This window comes from Chroicocephalus ridibundus, chromosome 3, assembly GCF_963924245.1.
Source record: "Chroicocephalus ridibundus chromosome 3, bChrRid1.1, whole genome shotgun sequence".
NCBI classification, from domain to species: Eukaryota; Metazoa; Chordata; class Aves; order Charadriiformes; family Laridae; genus Chroicocephalus; species Chroicocephalus ridibundus.
In genome coordinates this window covers 65737521-65751185 of record NC_086286.1, presented here as the reverse complement: position 1 = coordinate 65751185, position 13665 = coordinate 65737521, and the positions used below count along the sequence as shown (strand labels likewise).

Here is a 13665-nt window from a genome sequence, read left to right as displayed (position 1 = left end):
TTCTCCAGTGTTGTATTACTGGCAGTATCTGATGGATGGAATCCTGTGAACTACTTCATGCTGTGTTAATTAGCAGTGCTCTCCTGATATCTTACTTGCCAACATGTTTCTTAGAAGGTTACCAAGAAGTCCGGGCTTTTGGATTCCATTAACTTTAAGGGAGAATACGTTAGAGTATCAGACACAAACAAAAGAAATATTTGGAGACATCAGTACTTTATTTCTTCCCTCCATAATCTAGTCTTACAGTGACTAGCATTTTGGAGCATAAATCATGCCATCACTTACATCTCTGAAGAATCTCAAAATCAACAGGAGTCAGAGTTGCTAATTCTGTCCATTTGACTAGTAAGGCAGCCTACCCCCCATACATTAACTTAATAGACAATTTAGGGTCGTTTTCCTTGAACTCTGACAGATCTCCTAGGATATATTATTTTCATGATTTTTCTCCAAGGCCACAAAGGGTATAAATACACCTTCTATTTATTTTAATGAAAGCAAAGATTGATTTTAATGAAAGCAAATACGGCATGACTTCAGAATCAATACTCAGGAACTGCTGCAGAATTAAATCTGAACCAGTTTAACAAATGCACCATCTTCTCATGGTCTTTTTCACCTTAAACATGTATAATATGCACATAGCCAGTTCTGCCACAGTTCCTAGCAGGCCACTGCATTTGTTTAACAGAAGTCACATACAGGGGATCTCCTTCCTGAAGGAAAGGTGGGTATGCAAAGAGAGTTACCACAACAGCATTAGCAGCATGCTGTGGCTTGTATTGTGGGTCTAGACGTACGCACATTTTTTCAAATGGAAAAGAAAGTATGTTGTTGCAAGATTATACAGTATTTACATAATTGAGGCAATTTTTGCATATTTAATTACCTTTAATACCACAAATAATTTTCAGCTGTAAAGTATTAAAGTTGTTTATCTGTGATAGTAATACACCAGCCATCATACAAATAAAATGGCAGCCATCTGAGATTGCTGTAAATTTACAATTTTTACAGTTTGAAATAGCACATACAAAGGAACATCCATTTTCAAAATGAAGCCCAAGCGAAATGCCAATGCATACTACTTTAGCTAGATTAGTAGAAACTCTCTTCCCATAGGGAAAGTAGCACATAAGCCAACTGCTCCAGCATCATTTAACAGGCTTGATTTTTCATGAACTCTGGAGGTTTTTTGGTGGCAGTGTTTGGTTTTGGGGTTTTTGGTTTTATTTTTTGTAGTTAGGGTTTTTTTTTGTTGGTTTTGTGTTTGTTGGTTTTTTTTTCTTCACCCCCCCCCCCCCTTCTTTTATACTAGCAGTGCTGGGAGTAGGTGGGTGGATAAAAACAGCCTGACTCATGTTACACAACATGCATATAAAAAGGCTTGTTCAAACTTTTCCACAGTGTGTAGCCCTTGCACAAATATTACCAATGAAAGATACCAAGGAAGTACTTTAGCAGCTTTCTAAGTCTGAGGGATGGCTTCTCTAAGGATTTTAACCCTCTCAATCCACACTTTAAAATTTAATTTAGTTGTATCATTTTCATTCTACAAGCTACTGATAAATCAGAGTCTCTCTGCATTCAGAGCTAAAGTACTGACTCAGAAAATTGTCAATGAAGAACCAATTAAGTAATTGTAAGATCTGGTTTGAATAGGTTTTAATCAGAGAGGGTTGGCAATAAAAGAATTACAGGTCTTCAACCCAACTTATATAGTAAAAGATAGGAAATATTCACAACAGTGCTGATGTTTAAGTAATTATGGATGGAAATTAGAGCAGTCCAACAACATACACACTTCCAGTGTTTATAAGCATATACTATCACAGCAATAAAACATTTTGCTTCAAATAGCCGTTACCTTTATGATGCCTTGCCCTCTCATAACCAGGGTGTAAGTTATGAGGCGGAGCAAAGGACACTTGCCGAAGCTGGGGTGACTCTGGGGCCGTACAGCACACACAGAGCACGGAGCCAGGCTCTGTCCCTGTACCCCCATCCATGTCATCATTGTGTCTCCCCCCTCCCTGGGTGCCGGTAGCTGGGCACATGCTGCAGGAGGGACACCCCCTTTTCCCCCCTGCCTGGTGGCGGCTTGCTCCCACACTGAGAGAGGAACACTGGTACCTCCCCTGGGAGGTTGCGGGAACCCTCTGTGCCAGGCAGGGATAACACCTGTGTGTCAGAATACCTCATAAATAAATCCTCTCCAGGAAAACACTTCTTCACTGCTGGGAAGGAGATGTGGCGAGTCAGGCAGCATTCTAGCCCCCCACCTACTGTATGCCTTCTGTACCTTTGTGTTTTCCCCTATAATTTATCTATTTGTTTAAAAGAAAATAATAAACCAATAAGCTAAAACTTGATTTATTCTCAGATGGAGAAAATACCAGGAGATAAACAAGCGATAGATGAAAAGTCTCACCAGCTGTTACAGAGAGAACACCTCAGTGTTCAGTGTTAACAAACTACCTGACACTGACATCATTTAAAGTGCAGACTTGCTTTGCTGTAAAAATAACAGAATAATATTAAACTCACTTAGAAGAGAACACTAACTAGAAGAGTATGCAGAGTCATTACATTTGCAACATACCAAGCATATTGCTCTCTCTGGCCTCCCAGCCCTAAGCAAATTGTTACTTGCGCATAGGCCTGGATAAAGTGTCCCAAAGCGTGAGAGGGGATGTCTCACAGGCAGAGACACTGCGGTGTTCACGGGTTGGCAGCCACACAATGAGGTGCTTCAGAAGCTTCTCTGGTATTCCCCACAAGAGGGCTCCTCTCATCTCAGGAATCACAGAAAAGCTTGTTAGCACTACAAGGTGCTCATGTAACTATGATTAAAATATTTCAACTGGTATAAGTTAGCGTACCCCCTTAGCATTATACTCATTTTGCCATCTAGGCATTTATGAATGGCAGAGGGAAAAAAAAAAAACACAAACAACCCTCACCCTGGTAATTAAGCTGTTCACTTGAAGAAAGCTAGTTAAGTGCAGCAGACCATCTGCCCAACAATAAAAATAAAAACACTTGTAACATCCCTCTGCAAAGTCCTGGTGGTGGTGTTAAAGCTTTCCCCAAGATCAGCTCTGAAAGTCTGTATATCAAGCCACAGGAGGAAAAAAAATACCAAACACACACCACAATACATAGAGAGCTATTTAGCTTGTTTGTTTTGGTTTTTAAACAGGAGCAATAAGTCAACCAGTAGGTAATTTCACCAAACCAGGATGGGAGGTTGACTTTCCCGAGGAGCCGGATCCAGACACGGGTGTTCCGCTTGCAGAGCAGAGTGCAGCTGAAGCCATTTGCACAGCATTCCCTGGGCACACACATCTTCTCGCTCACGGATGGACCAAAGAAACAGTTCCCTGACATGCTACAAGGGTGTTCCTGTTTGTGAACACCTGGAAAGCAGCCCCTGTGATAACTCAGAGACCTAGAAGAACCTCAACAGACAACAAATAGCTTCACAGAAGAAGTTTAACTCTGGTATTTCACACATGACCAAGTTTTGAATGAACTTTGACAGCACAAAGCAATTTAAACTCAAAATACTCAACAATTCATGCAAGCAGATCCACCTCCCGTCTACAAATGTGTCCTAATGAGTAAAAGTTCAACACAGTAACATGAAGCTGCAAAGCAAACTCAGAATAAATCTAGGCACATAAGTCCTTTTAAAACTATACGTATGTAAAATATGTATCACCTGGCAGCTTGTCTCCAGTTTTGGTAAATGATTAAGAAAAGACTGCTAATACAATTTAAGAAAAAAAAATAATCACATCAACAATGTGCTGTAGAGAACTTGAAGAGTTTGTTGAATGTGGCTTTAGACAACCAGTTCTTCCTGTGGCAAGTGGAGTTAATGTTGTTGCAAACTCTGAAACACATAGGATAACAGTGGCGCATTCTTTCTGAAGGTGAGCTTTGGAGTGATGGCTGGGAGTGATTTGTAGAAAGGTTTTCTGAGAAAAGCGCTATCCTTCTAGAAAGACAGCATTTGGATGGGTCTGCCCACAGTTGTTGCTTGTGACTGCATGCCCACGTTATATAAAACATGTATTAAAAATATTATACTGTGGAAACACAGTTAATTAACCAACAGCCATATGGCCTATTCATATGCTGTTTTGATGAAAAGCCTCACTCTGTGACTCAGAGATAAACTTGGATGTATGTTAGAGAAGCGAAGGACTGGCAAAGGGTGAGCAGCATTGTACTGTGGAAGGAGGGGAAAAAAAAAAAAGGAGAGGGCTGAGGGCTGGAGTCAGGCTTCACAGTCCAGCAAGCAGCAGTCCCAGTCAACATTGCCAAAAAGGCCACCCCTCCACTGCCTGCAAAAGCATCTGCGCCTACAACAGCGATACAGCGGCCGATCCGCTTGCGTAAGCCAAAAAATCTCCTCCCTGCACCCTCCTCGCCCTTAGGGCGAAATAAAAGCGGTTTTAAATGCTCTTGCAGCGTAGACCCCTCCTTAAAGGGGATGTAAAGACAGCTCCCTGTTTGCCCTATAGGAAATACGGGCTCGCAGATGCCCATCGCTTGCACGTTTTTAAGGCGCAGCCAAAACCGCGGGCTCCAGCGGGGCGCAGGCCCCGGCTACCAGGTACCTTACCCCCGTACCTCAACCCCTCCTCCCTCGCCGGGGCGCACCTCGCCCCCGTTCCCGTTAGCCGGGCGCTGCAGGTATTCGCACGAACTGCGGCAGCTCGCCACTACCCTCAGCTCCCCTTCAAAACCCGCAGCCCGCCGGCCGCCCCCGCCAGCCCCTTCCCCGCCGGTCGGGCCGGGCCGGACCCGGCCTCCCCCACGTCAGCCCCGTCGCGGCGGAGGCGCCCGGCAGCGCACCGAGCCCCCCAAGCCAAGGGTTTCGGAACAACGAACGGTGCCCCGGGGCACGACGGCGCCCACCCGCCGACGTCCCTCCGCGGGTCCCAGAGCTGAGGGGTCTCGCCATTACGGCGGGGCAACGGCCCGGACGCGCCGCCCCCACCGGCACGGCAGGGCTCTGCCCGCCGCCCGAGCGGGCCGCAGCGCCCCGGCCTGGGGCCGCCCCTCCGGGTCGGGTCTGCAGGCGGCGATTCGCGGTGGATGAGGCCCGGGGGAAGGGAGGAAAGCCCCCTCAAAGCCCGGCGCACCGGCGGCCCCGCACCTGTTGCGAGGGGAGGCCGCCGACGGGCCCCGCTGCACTCCCTCCCCTCACGGTCCGCCCGCAGCCGGCCGGGAGCGCAGGGGCGCCCGCGGCCGCCCCCCCAACCGCCAGCAGCGCCTCACCTGCGGGGCGCCGGCACCCGCCGCTCCTGCCCGCGGCCTCCGCCATGTCTCCTCCTCGCCAAGCGCGGCTGCTCCGCCCCGCGGATCCGCGGCCCCGGGCAGGTGAGAGCGCCACGTCCCCCCCTTCCCCGCCGGCGGCGGCGGGATCTGCCCGGTAGCAGGTGAGGGCGGGCCCAGCGCCCGCCGGCGGGGAAGGGCCGCCCCTCACGGGCACCGGAGCCCGCCGCCCTCAGCGCGGGGCTGAGGCGATGCCCAGCCTGACCGCACAGCCGCTGCCCCCTCTCCTCTATATACCGGCATTTCCCCAGCTGTATATATATTTTTTTCCTCACAGGGGCTCCCGCTGCATTGGCGCAGCTCATTTGGGTACCTGCGCGGAGAGAAACAACAGGTGTTGGGGATGATTACCAATTAATTCCCCGCCGGTGTCTCGACAGCAGGTGGGAGGTGTGGTGGCCACCTCACGAGCCCAGGCAGTGTGCTGCATCGTTTGGGTAAGAGCTGTACTGCTGTAGCCTTGTTATTATGGCACACACTTTTAAACAGATGGGTACATACCCCAAGCTGCCTGCGACGCCTTGCTTCCAAAAAATGGCTCTGTGAAGAGTTGTCAGTGTATCAGTCCTTTCTGTAAAGGTCACAGTCCTGTTACCTTACCTGTGAGTTCAACTAAACTTGCCCTAAACTGCTTGCTGTAACTGTTTCTCTTAAAATTGTTCTAGGTCTGGATTAAAACATCATTTCATTTTGCATCTGCTCACAGTAGTACCAATCATCAAAGCTACGTCTGAAAGATGGTGAATGAATGTGAGAACTCATGGTACGCCGCCGCAGCACACGTGCAGGCAAACAGATGGAGAGGTGCAGCTCCCTCGCTCTGGACAAAGCAAACTTCCGCCACCACCGTGCAGAACATCCTCCTTTTGCAAACAGTTAAGTTCAGGGCGTGAGGTCGTCTTCCAGGGGAAGGGAGGATGAATGTTTTGTTGCACTAGGAGCCATCTGTGCTCTAAAACAGAAGGAGCTGGGCCTTGGGTGACAAACGTGCCCTGTGGTTTGTGGGCAGGAGAGTGTTTGTGATACAAGAACAGGCTAGGCTCTACGCTGAAAGGTCCAAGAGACTCCAAAACCAGCACTGACTTGGTCAAGTTTTCACTTCTGCATTCTGCCTGGCTCTCTTAATTGAGGTGCAAAGGCGTCTCTCGTTCAATCTGGGCCCTGGATTACAACACTACACTAGGCAAGGACCAAGAGGTTTTCCAAGCTCAAAGGGAGCGGTGTGTCCTAAATCAAAAGGTTGCCCTCGTCAAAATCCTGCACTAAAATTTAACATGTCCTTACAACTTAATCTCATATCCCTCACTTGTGGTCCATGTAGGCATCCACCAGCATATTCAGGGAACCAGACTGAGGAATCCCAGGCTGACCTGTCTGATACACCCTGTCCCAAAATGTTTCTCCACATTCCGTCCAAGGTTATAAAAAGTAACGTGTCTGGCACAATCTATATGAAGTAGCATGAAGTGGGGATATTACATAAGCTTTTGTGCACAGATCTGGTACACGGACAGATAAGCTGTGCTGTTCAGGGACCCACATTCAGACCAGTTCATGATCTCTCAAGTAGCTTAAGCGTACATGGCCCAGCCTAAGCACGCATCAGACTTGATACAGTCTTACAGTGGAGAATACAGAACTGATTGCTGAGCAGCTCTGCAGAAGCTGGTGAGGCCAGGAGTGAACTACAGGAATTAATTCCCAGCCAGTGCCAGGCTGGGTCTCATGGAGACATTACAATGATTCCTCGATCACACTCCCTTCTATTACACATAGCTGGCATTACTGAGCACCCTGAGTCATAGATAATAGAGAACAGACTGCACACTTTCAAAGTATCAACACACAATTAAGGCAATGCAATTACATTCTGGTCTAGTCATGCTGCATGAAATCTGAGGTTTTCAAACTGTAGTCGTGGACTGATAAAGGATCATGTTTCAGACAAAAATTAAATTAGGGGAGTTCATTGTCTTAGGGTCAGCTTTTCCATGGGTACTTGGCTTTGGATTTTGCCAAGTCAGTCTCCACCACTGGTCTTTCCAGTGCTTAAAACCACCTTTGAAATTTTACTGTAGAAATTTTTAAACAGTAGCTATGTTTCTCCTGAAATGGTAGTTACATTTTTGGAATGGTTTGATTCTGTGCCCAAACTTCACTGGAACCATCTTCAGAGTAAAAAAGCCTGACTAAAATTATTTAATGTTCTTTGTTTAGCCTATTTTTTTAATAAATAATTGTTGGTCTTTAGTCAGCAAAAATTATTACATACATGTTAGGACAACATGTTTATGTTCAGAAAAAAATATTTAATTTTCTTTGAAAATACTTGCTAGACCTGAAAAATGGAGGGCATAAGCTGTTCACTGAGTACCAAAGCTTATGAAGGAAGCAGCAGCTTCTGTCCAGGCAAGTCTTACGCACAGTGCAAGTTTTTGCAGCTGCCCCATAAGAATCTGATGGTACCCAGTGCTAGAATGATGGAATCAGCATGAGAGTGGATGGACAGGGAATATCCACCATCCTTTTTCATTTTATGTGAGAAAAGACAGACTGCATAAACAAAGCTGAAGAAAATAACAGGCCACGATGACTATTCAGTGCATGGAGGCTGGATATTAATTTCTCAAGTCAAGTAGAGCAACCAGAGAAGAATTTTGTTTGCCCCTAGATTGCCAGTACGGGACTTAGGCTGAAGAGGAAAACTGAGAAAATATTCAATGCTATGATTATCAAACTCAAATCACAGTAACTTTAACATGTGTCAGAAAGGTTCCCTTGATACTCAGTATGATTTTTTTCTTTTTTTTTATTCCAATATTTTCCAGTTCCACACCTTTATTATTTTAAAAGTCCAAAAATATAGGAAAAAGTAAGTCTTAGGTTCTTTTTATTTTCAACTGTGTATGTCAGAGATAGCTTTAGAACAAGCTAACATTACTGTGGTTCAGGTGTATGCAACTGGTACAGTTCAGTAGTACATAAACAACTCTAAAACAAACGCACCATAGAACTTAAATTACCAAAAATAAACAATATTAAACTATGTAGGGCAGTAGGTAAAAACAATTACCTGTAGGTCTTCACACTAAAAGAAAAATATCTAATTATGATTGAAATTATGAAGTTCTACTACAGATTATTGAGATATATTACAAAGAAAAAGAAACTTGAGAAGCTGTTGTCACATTTTGGTTTTGTTCCAGTGATGTACAGTCACATGAAATCTTACATCAGTTTTTCATGAAATTAACATCTGGTTACTTTAACTACAGTATTTCATGAGTTTATCATGTTTTTTGGTAGGTTTTTTTTAATTTTTGAAAAACTTGCATGTAAAAACATTTAAAGTAAAATAATGTTGCAGGTTGTTTACAGATTTCCTTATGGATTATAGGAGTAAAAGCAGTCAGGAAGCTGCAGTGTTTTCAACATTGGTAAACAAATACTGGATTAAAGTGCAACAGTCCTTCTGACAGCACACCTGCTCTGTGCTGAAAGGAAAACTTTTCCTCTCTGCAGAGAAGCGAAGAAAAATTTCAGTGTCAGGCGTGTTTCTCTCTAAAGTCAGTGATGGCCTTCCAGAGAGTGCATAGCATTCCTCCTCTGTAAAGAAAAATCATAAAGATGCTCAGGTACAAAGATACTCTTCTAGCCTGAAAGCATTCCAATTTAGGTGCCTTCTGATTTTCTTGCTCTGGTTTTGACCAATGAAATTCAGTGGGAAGGCTGATCAAAGGTGAAATTCAACATGCGATACACAAATAGGGAACAGAGTCCTTTTCTGATTACAGTATGGGGCAATGTTTCTACTTTTCAGATGCCTGCTTTCTGGAACTCAGACTTCTGGTCCAAAGGACTTGCATAACTCACAGCAGACTTCCAACATTATAAAAGTGTCAGTTACAAAAATCTTACCACCTGCCACTTTTTAAAATTTTTATTTAGTTATTTATTTTTAAACTGACGGAGCACACACACAGTGTTTAATAACTTCTATTGTTTCTACCTAAACTTGGTTCTGCAGTGACCCACACACCTGGCACGATTAGGTAAAATATAGTGTTAGTTGCAGTCCATAAGCAGTATTTCTGAAGTTTGATGATGATGATAAACTACAGGAAGTTTTGCTATCTCTACCTTTTAAAATAAAAACAAGGCTCTAATGGGATATCCGGTGTCTACATATGTAAGGTAAAAGCTTTACTTTAAAATTTTCCCTTTGCTTTCCTTTACCAGAAAAGCTCATTTTAAAATTAAAACAGTATCAGGTGTTTATCAGGAATGCATCAGTATACGAAGACATACTGGAAAGTGTTACTTATTTTAAATTAATACTGCACAATCCAATAAATAGAAGCTTAGCATCAGTTATTTTCACTTGTAACAAAACACAACCCCTGCTCAGCACAGTTCATTTAACTGTGAACCATTACCTCAGTCTCAAACATTTCAGATCATCTCGTGTAACATAACAGAGGACGTCCATTAATGTATAGTCTTCAGCCAAGAACTAAAAAAAAAAATAAATTGAAATGAACATTTTGTTAGAAATATAATCTAACTTTCTTATACTGTCTGCCCTTAAAAATAGAAGTTTATGTTTAGAAGAAACCTAAAATTGGGCCAAAATGTGGTACATGTAACAGGTTGATCCCATTGTTTCTAGAAATATGGTGGAACTACTTAATTAGCATACCAGGCACAAAGGTGTAATGCTTTTACAGCTACTCAAAACTTTTGCCAACTGGCATTTCTATTGTTATTACGGATATCTCAGAGTCACAGACTTCAGTGAACACAAATTAGGGCATAATTAATACCACATTTCATCCACGAGGAAATTAAAAACAGTTAAGACCTACGTTTTCAGAAGTGGCATATAAATTTGATGCACTTGAATTTTGAGGAACCTTTGATCTGATCTGTAGGAGTGATAACTACATGCAGGTTTTCCTAAGTCATCTGAAATTCTGAGAAGCTCAACACCTCTAAAATTATATAATTTGCTGCAGAGCAGACTGATCTACTTCAGGAGATTTCATTTCAACACAGTTAGCTATGGGTGAACATGTACCCTGTATCCAAGGTATAATCAGCAGTGACTGCTGCAACGTGTAAAGAACACTGAAAAATTATGAACCAAAGCAATACTGACTATTTACCACAACATTTTATTCCCTTATTCCTAATCTGATATAGGGATTACTAACAATAATGTATTTTTATGAAGGCCTTTGTATTCATGGCTTTTTCCTATCCTTTGAAAACAAATTAATCTCTCAAAATCTGCTAAAGCAATTGAAGAGGTTTGGTATCTTCTTGCATTGAGTCACAAAACAGTACTGCAACTGTGTCAGAGAACAGAATCATTGCTACCTTGTTTATCGTGGCCTCATCAGCTCCTTGAACGCTCAGCCAGTTTATAAGATCAGTGTCTTCGGTCCCTGTGCCAGTGGAATGACGATGACACACAGACAATCCAGGAATATCTAGAACAAGCATTTTTGAGATAAGGTTTTGTGTTGCCAAAGCAACCTCTTCTCATTTTTGATTGCTGAAGCACTTTCTTCAGTGAGCTTTCCTTTGAAGCTTAGAATACCAGTATCCCCATAAATAAAGATAAGTGTGTGCTTTGGGAATTGACATTTAATTCCACTTTATTGACAATTATACACCAATTACTCTACTTGGTTAGAGATAAAGTACTGGGAACATTGATACAGATACGTTTTCTGTCCTCTTCAGAAAATGACTTTACTAGTACAAGGCACGTCAATTTCAATGTAACTGTTTCTACACTAAGGCTGTTGCACCAATTTAACTAAACTGTTCCGTGTAACTCATATAATCGGTGCGTAGGCAATGCCTTAGATTGAGGACCAGCTACTTTTGGAAAGCAACACTTCTCTGAAGCACATTACACCAAAACATCAAACTGCATTATCACTTCCACCTTCTTCAGGGCAGATACGCATCAAACTCAGTTTCCCTCAGTAAGCTTTAAGTTGTATTTACATGTCACTGATTAAATCCTCTTGAACTTTCAGTGTAACAATTGGAACAGTCTGTAATTCAAAGAACACATACCTAAACATACTAGATTATCCTCTTTAGAAATAATATTTATTCTGTAGGATATGAGCCTTGTACTATTCCATATAATCACAGTCAAAAATATTTAAATCATACTGTTCCTTGTACTGCGATTAACAAATTCAGTAATTTGTTTTCACAACGTACATTCTTACTTCAAAGCAAAACCTACCAGGAGCAGCATAATAAAGCATCTTTGCTGAGACTAGCTCAATAAAACACACAGAAGTTTAGCTGCCACTGTCTTCATCTGTACCCAGTATGAAACTTTTCTTTGAAAACTTTTCTCACTTACCTATTGGCTGCGACCTAAGCCGTAGGTTTCTGATCTCTTGATCTTTTTCTTCTATAGCTTGATGTAAGAGGACTTGAAATTCTCTCTCCTTTTGAACCAACTCCTCCAATAACCTGTGAAGTAATGGGAAGGAAGTACACATTTCCTTAAGTACTACACTTAAACTGGAAACCACCTTGACAGAGAGACAAGGACAGACTTCTTCAGCTTTCATAGGAATAGATTTATTATGACCTATATCAAGACATAAACATTCACTGGTTCCTAAATCTATAGCTCTTAAAAAGCCAAAGAGCCCCAAACACACCAGCCTCCCTATACACATCCACCCACTAAACAGGTGGTACGGTACAAAATTTCAGTGAAATTTCTACAGACAGCATTCTGTTTTAAACAAAACTGTGTAACTGAGAAGAACAAATACCAATGTTTTTCATAAACCAAGGTCTAAACTCTGCAACATAATCCTTTGTAAGGAAAAATGCCAGTTCACATCTCTCCAGCAGACATTTTCAAAGGTATGGCAAGCGTGAAGCTGTGATGAAAATGTAGTGAAAGCTTATGGTTGCATTTCTTAAATGGGGAAAATATGTTCTTATCCACAAAAGGGATGTTCCTTCTTCACGTACTAGGCACTACCCTCCTCCTTCTATATGAAGACTGAGAAAGGAGGAGGCAAACTACCTTGTGTCCTCTCCTAAGCAATTACTTTTGAGAATGTCAAGCAGAAACAAACTGGAACCCATGTCTGACTTCCTTCATAACACAAATGCAGAGAGAAACCCAGAGAGATTCAGTGGTCAGCATGTTTCAAACCAATCAAAGGAAAATAATCAGAATACCATGGAAAATTAGTACGTGAATCTGCTGCAACTCGTCATTTTAGAAAAGCGTTTTAGTAAAAAGGAGGACTTGCGAACTGTATGTATTCAGGAACTCGGTCAGAGAAATTGGACATGGAGAACACACTCATAAACCTATCATTGACGTTTGACTCTTAGGAAGTTCTGCCTTGAAAGACTTGCAGCACCTTCATCCCTTCCTTGAAGCCTTTGTCAGCCTGAGAACTATGCAATAACTGGTCCATTTTAGTATGGTTTTCATTCCTTTTTTTATTTTTAATTTTATTTATTTATGCCAGTTGAGCACTGCAATTTTTTTCTGGGACACTGAAGGAAAGGGACATTCTGGAATTCAGCTAGAGAATGTGCCACATAAACACCTTACCTGTCTTTGCACAGAAGCATCTCATATGGTTGATTTGTAAAAACATCTAGCCCTACTTTTAGCTTGCACGCAGGCCTGCGAGAAGTGCAGTTGCATTTGAGTGCTTCCACACCTGAGCTAACAATTCTTAACAAGTCCACCCTCAAGGTGAACGGAGCTGCTTTGTGCCTCTGCACACCCACAGCTTGGTTGATCTCAGTGCAGATTGATATTTCATCCAGACAAATGTGCAGTCACCTTTCAGTTAATTTATTCCTCCTCTATCCATTCTGGTTGAAAAAGGCCTTCAGGGCCAATCAAATAATCCACTATTTTCTGCTGATAATTCCTTGCTGCTCGTGCCAATAAAGCTTTAATTAATACTTAAACAACTGTCCATATTATTTACCTCAAAATTTCTGCATGAATGACAGGATGTGATTATTTGACCAATTTGCATTTGAGAAATTTACAAAAGCAAAGTGCTAAAAACCAGTACCTCTACCAACTGATCACTTTTGATGCTACTCCCCATCATAAACTTGGGAAGTGAGCCAATCTGAATTATTTATGTATGTATTTGAAGTGTATCAATAAGGCCATCAATATATTTCTCAGTGGTCGTGGTCATCACAAGCAAAAAAAATAATTTTAACTTAAAAACTCAAAAATACTGATCCCTTATTAAAAATAGCACTGTCTAATGCATTACTCTA

At 42.4% G+C, this 13665-nt stretch overlaps 2 protein-coding genes across 2 annotated transcripts in view; both read right to left on the bottom strand.

Annotated features, from left to right (window-relative positions):
* The window catches only part of MAP7 (microtubule associated protein 7), a 120436-nt gene extending 114856 nt beyond the window's left edge, over positions 1-5580 (bottom strand). Inside the window, exon 1 of the mRNA XM_063329511.1 lies at positions 5296-5580. Coding sequence (XP_063185581.1) covers positions 5296-5341 — 46 coding nt within the window. The 5' untranslated portion in view covers positions 5342-5580. The remainder of the gene's footprint in view (positions 1-5295) is intronic.
* Positions 5581-8158: 2578 nt separating this feature from the next.
* Positions 8159-13665, bottom strand: part of MAP3K5 (mitogen-activated protein kinase kinase kinase 5) — a 106680-nt gene continuing 101173 nt past the window's right edge. The window contains exons 27-30 of the mRNA XM_063329506.1: positions 11744-11856; positions 10732-10844; positions 9789-9865; positions 8159-8958 (exon numbers count right to left, since the gene is read on the bottom strand). Coding sequence (XP_063185576.1) covers positions 8898-8958; positions 9789-9865; positions 10732-10844; positions 11744-11856 — 364 coding nt within the window. The 3' untranslated portion in view covers positions 8159-8897. The remainder of the gene's footprint in view (positions 8959-9788; positions 9866-10731; positions 10845-11743; positions 11857-13665) is intronic.